Consider the following 14,519-nt stretch of genomic DNA (forward strand, 5'->3'; position numbering starts at 1 on the left):
ATGGCCAGCTGTTGTTGAACGAAGTTCCCATGCCAAAGCAATAAGAAACAAGAAATGCATCGGTCGCGGTCTCTAGTTGATAGCCCGCTCGCTCTATATACCCCCATTCCCAACGCCCTTCCCTTTCCACCCAACCAACCCTTTCTTCTCATGCCTAGGTATAAAACATGCACCAAATCAAGCACCTAGTTGATAGCCCTCATCGTCATCTCCACCACCGCAAACGTCCCCGCGCTCACGGGCATCGCCCTGGCCAATGTCGGCCCAATCCCCCTCCAAAACCCTCTCATCCCCTCCGCCCTCCACGTCTGCCTAAAACAATCCCGCATGTTCTTGTACCTCTTCTCCCCGCCGAAATCGTTCAACCCGGCGGTCTCCGTCCGGAACCCGTCCGTCTGCATCTTGCTCTTGACCACGTCGAACGGATAGCTCGCCAGCCACAGCGTCTCGCCGGCCAGGCCGCCGTACAGCGCCACCTTCCAGCTAGGGATCTGCTCGCGCGAGATGTGGTGGCGCGAGGCGTCCAGGTTCATGAGGTACTCGAAGGTGAGGAACCAGACGCCGTAGGCCTGGGCTTCGCGCAGCAGGGTGACGGCGGTGCCGCGGTAGAGACCGTGGCCCACGCCGCCCGCGCGGATCAGCTTGCGCACGCAGTCGGCGGGGCCGTTGTAGAGACGCTTGTCGCCGTGCGGTTGGGTTTGGAGGCGGATACGCACGTGCTCGATGGGCGAGGAGAGGACGGTGTTGGCGATGCCGGCGAAGGCGCCCGCGGCGTAGAGTTCGGTGTAGGTTAGCGGACGGGAGGGGGTTGTGCTCCCCGCCGGAGTCGCGCGGGCCTCGAGCTGCCGCCGGGCAAAGTGGAACGCGCCGAACTGGATCGAGACGCACGCGCCAATGCCCAGGAGGGGGGTGAGGGTGCCCTTGTAGAAGGCGAGAGGGCCTTCGTGGGTCCAGATGGATTTGGCGGCCGCGAGGGCGGAGCGTTGGGCCGTGGTGCCGGTTTGGAGGCGGACTTTGACGATGTCGAAGGGTTGGCCTGGAGGGAAGGGGGAATGGAAGTTAGTAATGGGACATGCCTGGGTTGGGTAGGTACTTGGTATTGAGAGGGCAGAGGGAGGGAGAGAGACATACCGATCAAGACCTGCGCAATACCTCCCGCCGCGCCGGAAAACAAGTCCTTGGCCGTCTGGACGGCGGAGGAGGTGCCCGCCTCGGCTTCGGCGGCTGCAGTCATGGCGAGGACGGGAACGAACGAACGAGTGCGACTGTTGTTTTGTTTTGTTCTGCCGTGTGTCCGTAGAGATTTGAAATGGGAAGATCAGATATCAACAGATATCTAGTATCTCCAACTCCTAGGTACTTTGCCGAACCGGAGGACTTGACCTAATGTTAAGCCAGGGTAGGTAACAACAAAACAAAAAAGACCGGTAAACACCGACAATCTCCGTCTTTTGTCTTTACGGAGCAGTAGCACTGATCCACCCGCCGCACGTCGCCGACCAGCCCTTCTCCCAAGCGGTATCCGCGTACGTGCAATTGTCTTTTGTGAAACGAACAATCGCCGACCGACTTCCTACCCCCCGGCTTCGGCTTTGTGGGTTTATAATCGGCACTCGGAGTGGGGCTTCCCGTCGCCGATAACGTTTCGCTGATGCAGCCCCCGGATTGCGCCAGGGGGCCAAGCAAAGCCCCGCCATCGGCCAAGAAGTGGGCGGAGGGGCTCGCCGAAGAACAGGGGTTGATGGCGTGCTTGGGGTACGGAGTATCCCCTTGGGTATTATCCCGTTGATGATGTGGGTTGAGTGAGTGTGGGAGCTGCACGTGTTTGACGGGTTTACATCTCAAGTTGTCATGTCTCTGGATAATACTAAGAAGACCGAGTACGGCATGACTTGACAGTAGCAAGGTGCTCTTTGTATGTACCTCTTGTATCTCTGTCCAACTCTTGACTTGGGTAAGGAGAGAACAAAAGTCTATTCCCGGGTCAGCTCCCGCGGCTTCATGCTGGCGGGAAACGTTGACTTCTTGTCTACCTCCTCCTCCCTATTCTTGCACAAGACGAAGAATCAGGTAGTCAACAAGGCTCCCCAACTATAATCTACCTTGCCTCCCTACTCCAATACCTACCCTCCCTCCCTGCTAAACCCTCGTAACATAACTCCTCCCCTCCCCTCCCCCCTTCCTCCCCAACGCATCCACCTCAATCTGAATCGCCTCCTTCAACTTGCCCACCACCTCGGGCTGTCCACCAAACGCCCTCTCGAGCATCTCGTCCAGCTCCCTCTCCAGTTTCTCCACATTTCTGCTCCCCAATCCCGTCCTCCCGCTGCGAGCATCACTCAACAGGCCCGCCCACCGCTTCGTAAACGCCACGATGCTCTGCCTGAGCAAAGCATCCAACTGTTCACCCGCGTCATCGGCAGCCGGAGTCTGTGAGGAGGCGGGAACAGCATGCCCCAGCACCGGCGTCCCTCCTCCTCCTGCTCCGGCAGCTGGCGTGTTCGACCCGCTCCTGCCACCCCACAGCGACGACCCGGGGATGTACGTCGTCAGGGTGCTGCCGAAGCTGCTCAGGAACCCGCCGATGAGGTGGGTCGGGGCGCCGCGGACCGTCTCCCAGATCTGCGAGAAGTGCTGCATCCCTCCCAACCCGAGGCCGCCCACCGTCGAAGACGGGGCGTGGGCGGTCGCGCGCACGTCGCCAATCTCGAGCGTCATGAGCTCGTTCTTGAGGATGAGCAGGTTTTTCACCATGAACAGGTCCGGGTCGGTGCCTTGCGGCTTGGTGGAGCGGATGCGCGATTCGGCCCGCTGGAGGGAGGCGATGGTTTCTTTGATGATTTTGAAGAGGACCGGGCTGGACCGTTGCTGGTGGAGGGTTAGTATTTCGTAAAGAGTACCTTATGTAGGCATGATGGAAACAATGGGGATGGGGAACACGTACGCAGCGCTCCTTGGGCATGGACTGGTCAAACAAGACCAGCAGCTCCAGGGCCTTTTTGACATGCGGGAAGGCATTCGACGATATATCCCCGTCCGTGATGGGGCCGATCTTGAGCGCCTCCTGCGGCACCGGAGCTTTGGTGATGGTCTTGGTAATCTCGGCCTCAAACAATCCGTCGGTAAACGCCCACAAATGCTCCTCCAGCAGTCGGGCAGCCAATCCCCTGGACCGGCCCGTCAACGACATCTCCTCCTCGTCATACTCGGCAAGGAGATACTCGTGCATGATCCACCCAACCAAGTTGCACACGGTCCGCAGATCGCTGCCCTGGAGTACCGCCTGCAGATTGGACGCGATGGGCGCCACGTTGGCGCCCGTCAACACCATCCTCGGCGACTTGAGTACCACAAAAGCCGAGTCCGGATCGGTCGAGTAGTGCGCGTCGAGCGAGAAGATGGCCTGGAACAGCGACGCCTCGTTGTCGGCGCGCTCGAAGCACTGCTTGACAAAGTTGCGCGCCGCCGTCTCGACCGACTCCTTGGCCTCGGCGCGGAAGACGTCCAGGTCGTGCTGGATGATGGGTTTCAGATCGCGCTCGCGGGCCGCGTAATAGGAGCGGAACAGGTTGCTGGCCGTGTTGGCGTAGGTGGCGGCGTGCGGAGACGACGAAAGCGGCTGGCCGTATGGGTCGTAGGCGTTGCGGACCACGGTTTGGACATTGGGGATGAGCGAGTACGAATCCAGCAGCATCTCCTCGAAACGGCCGTAGGCGAGGGCGTGGCGGGCCGATTCAGACTGGGTTGCGGCGATTTGGCGAGAGATTTCGTTGGAGACTTTGGTGAGGTGATTGACGAAGCCAACCTCGAGCAGATGAAGAGCCTTGGTGAGCAGGGATTGGTAGCGGGCAAGATATGATTCGGCGTCGCGGTAGGAGGACTTTGAACGAACAAGTGTCAGCCCAGAATGCGATGAACACACCATTGGGTACGTGTAGAGAGCCATATGTGACGTACATTCTTGGTCATGAAGTCTATGCAAGAGTTGAGCGTTGTTAAGATCTCGGAGAAGCTGCCGCCTTCGACGAGGCGGCCAGCTCCCGGGGCATTCAGACGGCGGGTGGCCGAGTCGAGGTAGGTGTAATATTGCAGGTCGGTGCCGACTGCTTCGGCAAGAGCCTGGAGGTGTTGCTGCTCCTGCAAGAGGCCATCGCATTGGGCCTGGAACGAGGTGGTCTGTTCGTCGACGGCATTGAAGGATTTGCAGAGAGACTCGAGGACGGCCAGGGCGCTGTTTGCGTCTTGAATGAGCGAATCGAGGTGGCGTTCCGTCAGGGCAAGCTCGTCATAGTATAGGCTTTTGGAGTCAGCTTGGGGATCTTAGGTTGTTGTCTTGGAAGAAGGGAAGGAGAGGCGAACAGATATTCTTGCTGGCTGGCGCGCAGCAGCTCTTTTTGCAAAGCATCGTCGTAGGGTTCTGGTTCGGGCGGCAAACGGGCGGTCACGGAGTCGGGGGCATCCAATGCTTCCCAGCTGCGGCCGGTCTGTTTTTTCTTGATCCTCTTTCGCGGGCCATGGCTGGTTGTTTGCGCCTTGGCTATGTCGTAGAGGTCTGAATAGGACATGGCTCTTCGGGTGACAGTGGGCTCGGGGGGTGAGTCGTCATCCTGGAGTTCGATAATAGGAGGAAGGGGCTCGGCGGCGTCGGCATCGTCTGCAGCGGTCTAAGGGGGTTGCACATGGAGGGGAGGGTCAGACATGGCGAACGACAGGACACGAGGACTTGAATTTGCAGGCGACGGGAGCTTACACTTGGCTGTTCCAGAAGCGATTGTCGACGGCGGTGACCGGTGGATTGGGTGGTCGAGGCCGGCTGTCGTTGCTGGAGCTCGGGCACGAAGCTGTACCAGGAGTCTTCGTACATGTTGGCGGGTGGGAGGATTGGGATGGGATAGCTTCCGGCGTGCCCAAGGAGGGATTGGTGGATTGGACCAGAGCTCTGGTTCCTAGGTGGACTGAACAGTTGCAAGTTGAGCTGCCCCACATTCAACCCGCGTGGCAGGACGGAAAGACCCTGGAAAGCGACCCACTCGGGACGGGAACGGGCACCCGGGGTTTAAAGTGGGGCCGGTAGCCAAGACATTTTGCGCAGGGTTTGACGCGGGACGACATGAAGAAGATTCAATAGGTTGATGAGCAAGAGCTCCATCCGGTGACCTCATCCTTATTTTCACTCACAATTACCTTACTTACTACTCTCAGAGACAGCTCAATTCCAACCTCCTGCCATAAGCTACCGCCACATCAGGAGGCAGCTCGGGTCGTTTCAGATACAGCTTTGTACAATGGCCATTGGCCACACATACCTCCGGTAGATGGCCCCAATGGCGTCCTCATTTCTCCGCGCTGCCGCCCCGGCACTCCGGCACCCCGTCCGGGCCACGGTATCGTCATCCCCGGCCCTTCCCGGCCGCATGACTGCCGCTTTCACCCTCCGCTCAATTCGCCCTGTTCACAATACCCCTCGCTGGGAACCACCCCGCAACCCCGGCTCACCAGACCCCAATTCTCCGACCCAGTTCGAGTTCAAGTTCGAGTCACAACCCGAGCCAGAGCAAACACGCTTCGGCGCCGGCACCTTCGCCCTGCTGACTCTCACAGCCGCCGCTGGCGCTGGCCTCGTCTTGGCTTACCCTTACATCTTCCCGTCTGAGTCTGACAAGCAGTCTCAACCTTCTGGCCCACAACAGCCCGACCTTGTTTTTGAGAAGCCCCGGAAGAAGGCTGCCTCTAAGGAGGAAGAGCGTGACCTAGTGAGCCCCCAACACGTCCAGGTCAAGAAGAGCTGGGAGCACCCCGGTGTGTACGCCTGGGGCTCCAATGCCGGCCGCGTCGTCGCTCCCGACTCGGACGAGCCCATCATCAAGGCCCCTCGCCGCATCCCATACTTTGACGGTCAGCTCCTTCGCGACCTCAAGATCAACCGCGACTTTGGCGTCGCTGTTACCGAGAAGGGCGATCTCGTGCAGTGGGGAGCCGCCTACGACAAGCAGTCGGTGACTCCAACCACCACGCTGAAGGGCAAGGACATTTCCAAGATTGCCGTGTCGCGGGACCGCATCATCGCCCTTTCGTCCGATGGCTCCGTCTACTCCATCCCCGTCTCCAAGGCGGACCAGGAGACCGGCGTCAAGGAGCTGCGCAAGTCGTCGTGGCTCCCCTTCTGGACATATGACACCCCGACTATCAGTTACCGGTCCCTGAAGCCGGCGAACTTGGGCTGGGGCGAGAAGGTGGTGGACGTCAAGAGCGGTCTCGACCACTGCCTGCTGCTGACATCGAAGGGCCGCGTCTTCTCGGCCGCCGCCAGCTCCGAGGACTTCCCCTCCAAGGGCCAGCTCGGCGTTCCGGGCCTGACATGGCACACGCGCCCGGCCGGCCCTTTTGACCAGCCGCACGAGGTCAAGGGGCTCGGCAAGTTCACCATCAAGCAGATCGCCGCCGGGGACTTCCACTCTCTAGCCCTCGACAAAGACGGCCGCGTCTTCTCCTTTGGCGACAACGGCTCCGGCCAACTCGGCTACGAAACCGACGTCGGCGCATACGTCGACACTCCCTCTCCGCTTCCCATCGCCAAGCTGTACCACGGCACCGGCCTCCTGCCGCGCGTCACCTCCATCGCCGCCGGCGGGCTGAACAGCTACTTCACCGTCGACGCGACGCACGCGCAGAGCAAGACGCCTACCGAGCTCGCCCGCACCGTCGCGGACACGTGGGCCTGCGGCGCCGGCATCCACGGCAGCCTCGGCTCGGGCAAGTGGACGCACATTTCACCGATTCCGACCAAGATTAAGGCCTTGTCGGGCCTGTACGAGTACGACGACAAGGCCGACCGGATCACGCCCATCCGGCTGGCCAAGCTGGCCGTCGGCGGTACGCACGCGTGCGCGGTGCTGGACAACCTGACACATCTGACAGCGTCGCGCAGCGACCGCAACAGCGCGACCGACACCAACTTTGGCGCGGACGTCATGCTCTGGGGAGGCAACGAGCAGTACCAGCTCGGTACGGGCAAGCGGAGCAACGTGGCCACGCCGGTGTACATTGGACCGCTGGACGGGGGCGCGGCGGAGTTGGAGTCGGGGCGGGAGCGGCTGCAGTTGACGCCGAGGACGACGGTCAAGATCGGGGAGGGGGAAGGGGGAGGAAGGCGAGTGTCGAGCAGAGGATTGAGTGCGGAAGGTACGTCACGGCTGTGTACTCGGCTGCGTAGTGGTCGGGAGGGGCCTGGGGAGGGGGATGGGCAGACTGTGTGTGTGGATGGACTGTGCATTACAGGGCGCGTTTGTACGATTGTATCATGTTCGCTGGTTGGATGTGTATTACTATGTATGTGTGTACTTCGTGGGATATCTGGGATGACTGGACGAGACGGGTCTGATGATATTCGCCACCGAGGCACGCCAGCCTGTCTGGATGTATATTGTACGCCACAACGAGGACACGAAATTGAACCTCTCTCTTGTTGGATCTCCATGTCGAGAAAACGAGAAAAGCTGGAGAGAAAACACAACAAACCAAGGCTGCTTATCCCGGTTGCGGCATGCCGGCTGAGGTCGCTAATGCAGTCGCCCGCAGCGGCGGTGTCGTCCGCCTTGCAGCGAGCAACGAGAGGAAGGATCGGCGCCAGTGACGGACAGATGCGTCGGCGGGTGAGGTGGTTGGAGCTGCAGGAGGAGGGTGATGTCACAGGTCACGCATGTCGAGCTCAACACAACACAACCTGTGACCTTCGCGATGTCCGTAGCGAACTGCCGTGACCCAGCTACACTAAGTACATCCAGTCTAGCTGCTGCATACTAGCAGATACTATATCCTCCGTATATTTGATTTTCGTGTTGATCCTGGTATCGCCTCGTCTCAACACAACTTTTTAGACCCCATTTTCCTTTTTCTTTTCCTCCCTGTCTTTGCTGGAATTGTTCTCCAAGTCTTCTCCGCTCTTCCTCAATGCAGCCTAGGGCCCCGGCCAACGGGCCGGACTCCTGGGACCGGCGCTCTTGTCCAGCACATCCATGTCAAGCGGGGGCGCCGTTTGGTTGGAGTGCCGAGGGCGCTGGGAGCCGCCGGAAGCACCGCTTGCCCTTTTCTCACTGGCTCGAGTCTTGGAAGATCCACTGACGTCCACTGGCTGGGAACTGACCGGGGGCTGGCCGGGGGGAGGAAGGAAGGGGGATGTCCGGCTGCATCGCATCCCGCCCGCTGCAAGCACTTGCCAATCCTGGCGTTTTCTCATTTTCTCCTTGGGCGGGCGGGAAAAAAAGATCTAACTGCACCTTGTTGGATGCACAAAAACCCCTGACGGATGGATGACATGGTGCCCGGATGGAACGGGGATTTACAGTGCAGCTTGTCCGGTCTCCGAGCCTCTTTATTCACTTTCAACAACACCTTCACTTCCACTTTTCGAGTTTCTGGTTGAGAGCCCCACGGATCATCGCCTGATTTGAGTTCTGGGTTCCGGGCATCTTCCCTGCAGTGCATCAGGTTCCAGGTTCCAGGTTGTGCTCTGCTCCGGCACTCGTCGTGGCACTCACAAAGAGAACCACAGCTGCCGCTGCCGCTGCCGCTGCCGCCGCCTCCGCATACTTACGTCTTGTCCAGCTGACGCCCTCCCCTCCCTCACCTTGGCCCTCTTGCTCTCTCCTCCCTTGGCACAGAAACACATCTGCGGCATCTACTTGACACTCGGCCATTATACCCCTCACCTTCCCAGTATACGAACCCAGTCCAGTCCACAACCTCGTCCACCTTCTCCTCGAGATCCAAGCCAACATCGCAACTGCGTCTCGACTCGGCCGATCTTCCTTTACATCTTATCGCCCGTGCTTTCGTCCTGACTCGACTTGCGATCGTCCCATTCCGATCTCAACCGATCCTGCGACCGATCCGACCGACTACTCCCCTCTGCCACCTAACCCCCATCCGCGCCATGTCACACCTTCCCCGGTGGAACCGGCGCAAGAAGGATGTCGCCGCCCCGACTCTCATCACGAGCGACCTGCCGGCCAAGACGCTGGCCCCGACGACTACCACCACCGTAACCGCCGCCGGAGTCCCCGCCAGCCAGACCCGTGGGGTTTCGCCCATGCGCTCGCTCCAGAAGCTCAGCCCGTTCCGCGTCTTCCACCGTTCCTCGGGGAAACGTGCTAGAGACTCGCCTCCCGCATCGCTGCCGCACTCGCCCGCCGCACCCGCCATAGTGTTGCCCGACGGTGCTGACGGTAGGCCCGTGTCGCCGCTCTCGCTCAGGACGGATCGTGCGAGCGATGACGAAGGGCGAGGGCCGGAGAAACAGCCCAAGATGCCTGCTTTTCTGCAGATCTCGGAGGAGGGTGAGTCGTCTTCTACACCTGTTGTGTCGGTATCTATCTCTTGCTGTTCCGTGCTAACATGTCCCTCCCCAGAAATCGAGAACAAGTTCATGGAGCTCGTCTGGCGCGAACGCCACAGGATGATGCAGTCCGTCTCGAACCCGTCGCCCGACTTCCGCTTCGCCCGGGTCAAGGGTCCCCATCTCAAAGTCCTCGACCGCTACATGAACATCCAGCCGTGGCAAAACAACCGCGTCCGCCTCCAGGTCCCCGAAGGCTGCGTCGACTACATCAACGCCTCTCCCATCGTCCTCTACCCCAAGGGCGATCCCAACCGCGAGCCCGACCGCTACATCGCCATGCAGGGTCCCAAGCAGGTCTCGACGGACCACGTCTGGCGCATGATCGTCGAGCAGCTCGAGAGTCCGGGTGTCATTGTCATGCTAACCGAGACGCATGAGGGTCCGCACGAGAAGTGCTACCCGTACTTCCCCCGCAGCCCGGAGGATCCGCCGCTCGAGGTGAACGAGCATGATGAGTTTGGCGATGGGTTCCGCGCCACGGTACGCTGCGAAGGCTTGGAAGAGACCCCGGCGGGGGATGCCATTGAGTTGAGGAAGCTTGTCATCCGCGTCCATTCACGTCCTACGAACACATCAACGTCTGCTGCTGCTGCCCCTGCGTCCACAACAGCCTCCACAACCCGGCCCACCACCCCTCCCTCCACAGCAGGCGAGACCTCCCCCACCGACCCCAACAACGCGGGCACCTCAACAGACGTGGAAATGACCTCCTCACCACCAGCAGCGCCAACAACCGACCCAGCCACCACCACTTCCTCTTTGTCTGACGAACCCCAACCCCGCCACGCGACAAGCCACGAGCCCGAGGAACGCATCGTCTACCACTTCCTGTACAAGAAGTGGCCCGACTTTGGCGTCCCGTCGCTCGACGACCTCGGCAGCTTCTTTGAGCTGATGCGCCTGTCGCGCGAGCGCAACTCGTCGCCGCGCAACCCGCGCGTGGTGCACTGCTCGGCCGGCGTGGGGCGGAGCGGGACGTTCATCGCGCTCGAGCATCTGATGCGCGAGTTGGAGAGCGGGGTGTTAGAGGATTGGGATGGGTCGGGGTCGGGGTCGGGGTCTGGAGAGGAGGGAGGAGCGGCCGGTGATGGTGGGTCGGCGTCGTCGAGTGTGGCGGGGTCGAGCCCTTTGAGGGGGGGTGATGATCAGACCCAGGGACAGGGAGGAAGAAAAGGTGAAGATCTGATCTTTGAAACGGTCAATTGCCTGAGGGAGCAGAGAAGGACCATGGTGCAGGCGCAGGCGCAGTATGAGTTTATTTATTTGGTGCTGAGGAAGTTGTGGATTGAGAAGTATGGGATGCCGGGACAGCAGCAACAGCAGCAGCAACAGCAGCAGGTTGGTGGTGGTGGTGCGGAAGAGGTTGGAGGGGCAGCAGCAGCAGCAGCATCTAGGTCTGGATCTGGATCTGGGAATGGGAGTGGGAATGGAGATGGAAGGGTGCATGATGGTGGATCGCACGAGGGCGAGCCCATGGCGAAGAGGTTGGAGGTTGAGCCGGGGGTGGGGGTGGGGAGTTGTTCTTGAGTCTTGAGGGGTGATTCCTTTTCTTTTCGTTTTTCTCTTTTTCTTCGTCTGTTAAACGTTTTGTTTACTGCTGTATTGTGCTTTATTCGTTTTTTTTCTTCTTTTTTTTCTCTCTTCGTTCCGCCGTTTCGGACATGAAGGTCGAGGTTAAGGTTGGCGATGTATGGATGTATGTACTTGGCTGGGCTGGGTCCAGTCACGATTACTTAAGGGGTTGGTTGGTTGGTTGGGGTTTCTTAAGTCTATTAGAGATCCGATGCAGGATGACGATGACGTTGGTACTACTGGGGTAAGAAGGGGGTGGATATACATTCAAGAGAGACGGAAGAAGAAAAGTGGATGGCATGGCATAGCATGGCATTGATTAACTTTGGCATTTAACTAACACTGGCGATGGCGATGGAGATTTCAAATTTCAGTGGGGTGGTTCGGGTTTAGGATGGATGGGGGTATATTAAGGAGAGAAGGGGCTGGTTGGGTGGGGATAGATGATGATACCTTTTGTTTGGCGGTTTTGGTTGTGATTGATTGATTTCCAATTTGTTTGTTTGGTTGTCTGTGTTTTTCAGCGTCGTTTAGATCAGGTAGATTGGGCAAGGGTTTGGGATGGGAGATGGAAGGATGTTGGGTGCTAGAGAGCAAGGAGGTTTAGATACTAGGTGGAATTATATGGGAATTGTTTGTTTGTGCCTACAAAGTACCTAGGCTCGTCGCATGCTCCTTGCTGTAGTGTCGTTTGAGTTGGGCGTCGCGTTTAGTATGTTTGTGCGTCCGACCTGTCCCCAGCCCTGGAGGATTGGGAAATACTACCGGTACGGGAGGATCAGGGCTGATGATGATGTGGGTGGTTGTTGAACGCGGCAAGGCCTCAGTGAGCATCACGAAAGGTCTGCTGAGCAGCAGCCTCCTACTGATGGAGCGCTTCATTAACCAGTCAAACTTATCCACGTATGTACAACATGACCAACATCAGCGGGCTGGGTCCGGCTAGGATGGTAGATGAGGTGGGGATAAGGGTACAATACACCTACCGGCGCGGCATCGAGGTACAACGAGGTGTGGGCCCAGCTTCAAAAGCAAATACGAACGCGATGGTACCTTTTACCTATGCACGACCTGTCTCCGGGGTAGGGAGGGCGGAGGTGGGTGGCAGCTATAGGTATGAGGGGAAGCGATCTAATGGGCAGCGATATTAGGTTGGTATCCGGCATGGCGTGGAGGAGAGGTCCGTGAACTGAGGGGAATACGAGCAAGAGGAGTCGTGGCTGTGAAAGGGTAAAAGATTCTAAGGTGATCATAAGGACGGAGAACTCAAGAGATTTGACCAAAGGTCATGGACCCAGCCAACCACTATCATTAGCATCGTCAGCAACATCAACAACAACAACAGGGAAAACACACAACCCCTTCACATCACCATACCAGCAACCACATCTCGTTAATCGGGTATATATAGATAGTATGTGTAGTATCTCAACCGCGTTGAAGCAGCCATCTAGCAGACTTGTAGCAAGTAGCTAGCAGCACTTGGCTAGCAAAACCAAACCCCGAAAAAGATAACAGAAACTCCTCCCTCCCTCCAGACCAAGCATGGCAAGTTGAATGAACCTTTTCCTTGTTTTCCCCCGTTTCCCCTGAGTATGTGTCATGTTAAAGAGAAACCTATGCAGCAGCCATGAATCGTTGAGATTTTCCCCCCGTCCAGCCATCCCGAATTTTTGTTTGCCACACCCCTCTTCATGTTTTGACAACCCGAATGAAAAAAAGAAAAGAAAATCAGCACCTCCTTCTCTCGACAGTGGTGTTGAAACACAGAACATCACACAAACACTCTCCCCTAACCATCTCTAATGGTTATTACACAACACCATTTAGAGACCGGCATCCATCCTCCACCCCTCCACGGGCAGGGGGAAGGTCTGGCACCAGGCGGCAATCTCCTGCTTGAGCTCGTTGATGCGCTGCACCTCGCCGCTGGCGACCTTGGCCTTGAAGTCCTTGAGCTTGTTGGCCTCCTTAGGCAGGCTGGCCTGGATCTCCTTGCACAGCTTGATGCTCTCGTCAATGTACTCGGCGACGCGCTCAAAGTCGGCCTCGCCGAAGCCGCGGCTCGTCATGGCCGGGGTGCCGATGCGCAGGCCGCCCGGGGTCAGCGCGCTCTTGTCGCCGGGCACCGAGTTCTTGTTGCAGGCAATGTTGATCTGCTCCAGGATGGCCTCGACGCGGGCGCCGTCCAGACTCAGGGGGCGCAGGTCCAGGAGCACCATGTGGCTGTCGGTGCCGTCCGAGACGAGCTTGTGGCCGAGCGCCTTGAACTTGTTCTCGAGCGCCTTGGCGTTGGACACCACCTTCTTCTGGTACTCCTTGAACTCCGGAGTGGCGGCCTGCTTGAGGGCGACGGCCAGCGCCGTGATGGTGTGGTTGTGCGGGCCGCCCTGGTGGCCGGGGAAGACGGAGAAGTTGATCTTGTCCTCGAGGTCGTAGAGGGTCTCCTTGCCCGTCTTGGGGTCGACGGAGCGCACGCCGCGGCGGAAGAAGATCATGGCGCCGCGCGGGCCGCGGAGGGACTTGTGCGTGGTGGTGGTGACGACGTCGGCGTACTCGAAGGGCGAGGGGATGACGCCGGCGGCGACGAGGCCCGAGATGTGGGCAATGTCGACGACCAGGTAGGCGCCGACGGAATCGGCAATCTTGCGCATGCGGGCGTAGTCGATGAGGCGGCAGTACGCCGAGGTGCCGGCAACGAGGATCTTGGGGCGGAAGAGCTGGGCGTTCTTCTCGAGGGTGTCGTAGTCGATGATGCCGGTCTCGAGGTCGACACGGTAGGGCATGGTCTCGAAGTAGGTTGAGACGGCCGAGATCCTAGAATGTGTGAGCTGGGGGTCCTTTTGTTTGTTGGATAGGTACACAGTGGCTTTTCTTACTTGCGCTGAGGCGTCTGGTAGCCGTGGCTAAGATGGCCACCATGGGGCAGGTCGAGACCCATCAGGCGGCCGTGGGGAGGCATGATGGCCTGGTAGACCTGAAGGTTGGCGGGGCTGCCGCTGAGGCACTGGACGTTGACACCCCACTTCTTCTCGTCGAGGCCGAAGGCGGCGAGGGCACGGCGCTGGCAGAGGGTCTCGATCTCGTCGATGTGCTGGTTGCCACCGTAGTAGCGGGCGCCGGGGTAGCCCTCCGAGTACTTGTTGGACATGGGAGAGCCGAGGGCGTCAAAGACGGCGCGGGAGGTGACATTCTCGGAGGCGATGAGAATGATGGACTCGCGCTGGCGCTGGATCTCCTTCTTCTGTAGGGGGCATCAGCAAGCTGCGCTGGTGGCCGGTTGGACAGGGTTGTTTTGCTTACCATGATCTCGGCCACCTCGGGGTCCGACTCGACGAGGGACTTCTCAAGCATCTAGAGAGGGGGGAATGAGTCAGAATGGGCGAGGACAACAACGAGGCGACACAGGCGACCAACCTGCTTGTGAGACTCGGGCAGCGCATAGGTCGCGCCCTGGGTGGTGGAGGAGGCCATTGTGGTGTCGGATTGGGGAATTGAAGTGAAGGAGAGGGCTGAGCAGGAAGTTGGAGAGGGAGGTTTGGAGGAGAAG

At 59.1% G+C, this 14,519-nt stretch overlaps 6 protein-coding genes across 6 annotated transcripts; 2 read left to right on the plus strand and 4 right to left on the minus strand.

Annotated features, from left to right (window-relative positions):
• Positions 1-185: 185 nt before the first annotated feature.
• Positions 186-1,234, minus strand: VTJ04DRAFT_7100 (uncharacterized protein; the record flags this gene model as incomplete). Its single annotated transcript, XM_069365391.1, has 2 exons — positions 186-1,036; positions 1,132-1,234. The coding sequence occupies 2 exons, from the start codon at positions 1,232-1,234 to the stop codon at positions 186-188; spliced, it is 954 nt and encodes a 317-aa protein (XP_069216429.1).
• Positions 1,235-2,139: 905 nt separating this feature from the next.
• Positions 2,140-4,864, minus strand: VTJ04DRAFT_7101 (uncharacterized protein; the record flags this gene model as incomplete). The annotated part of the gene is made up of 5 exons (XM_069365392.1): positions 2,140-2,868; positions 2,945-3,880; positions 3,958-4,297; positions 4,360-4,664; positions 4,751-4,864. 5 exons carry the CDS (start codon positions 4,862-4,864, stop codon positions 2,140-2,142), a joined length of 2,424 nt encoding a protein of 807 aa, XP_069216430.1.
• Positions 4,865-5,315: 451 nt separating this feature from the next.
• VTJ04DRAFT_7102 (uncharacterized protein) lies at positions 5,316-8,121 on the plus strand (the record flags this gene model as incomplete). Its single annotated transcript, XM_069365393.1, has 3 exons — positions 5,316-7,182; positions 7,579-7,697; positions 7,957-8,121. 3 exons carry the CDS (start codon positions 5,316-5,318, stop codon positions 8,119-8,121), a joined length of 2,151 nt encoding a protein of 716 aa, XP_069216431.1.
• An 811-nt stretch (positions 8,122-8,932) lies between these two features.
• VTJ04DRAFT_7103 (uncharacterized protein) lies at positions 8,933-10,924 on the plus strand (the record flags this gene model as incomplete). The annotated part of the gene is made up of 2 exons (XM_069365394.1): positions 8,933-9,335; positions 9,408-10,924. The coding sequence occupies 2 exons, from the start codon at positions 8,933-8,935 to the stop codon at positions 10,922-10,924; spliced, it is 1,920 nt and encodes a 639-aa protein (XP_069216432.1).
• A 1,517-nt stretch (positions 10,925-12,441) lies between these two features.
• VTJ04DRAFT_7104 (uncharacterized protein) lies at positions 12,442-12,744 on the minus strand (the record flags this gene model as incomplete). Its single annotated transcript, XM_069365395.1, has 1 exon — positions 12,442-12,744. The coding sequence occupies one exon, from the start codon at positions 12,742-12,744 to the stop codon at positions 12,442-12,444; it is 303 nt and encodes a 100-aa protein (XP_069216433.1).
• A 51-nt stretch (positions 12,745-12,795) lies between these two features.
• On the minus strand, positions 12,796-14,443 carry VTJ04DRAFT_7105 (uncharacterized protein; the record flags this gene model as incomplete). The annotated part of the gene is made up of 4 exons (XM_069365396.1): positions 12,796-13,786; positions 13,849-14,213; positions 14,273-14,323; positions 14,387-14,443. The coding sequence occupies 4 exons, from the start codon at positions 14,441-14,443 to the stop codon at positions 12,796-12,798; spliced, it is 1,464 nt and encodes a 487-aa protein (XP_069216434.1).
• Between the last annotated feature and the right edge of the window lie 76 nt (positions 14,444-14,519).

Source organism: Mycothermus thermophilus, assembly GCF_041956435.1.
Source record: "Mycothermus thermophilus strain CBS 625.91 unplaced genomic scaffold VTJ04scaffold_5, whole genome shotgun sequence".
In the NCBI taxonomy this organism is placed as follows: domain Eukaryota; kingdom Fungi; phylum Ascomycota; class Sordariomycetes; order Sordariales; family Chaetomiaceae; genus Mycothermus; species Mycothermus thermophilus.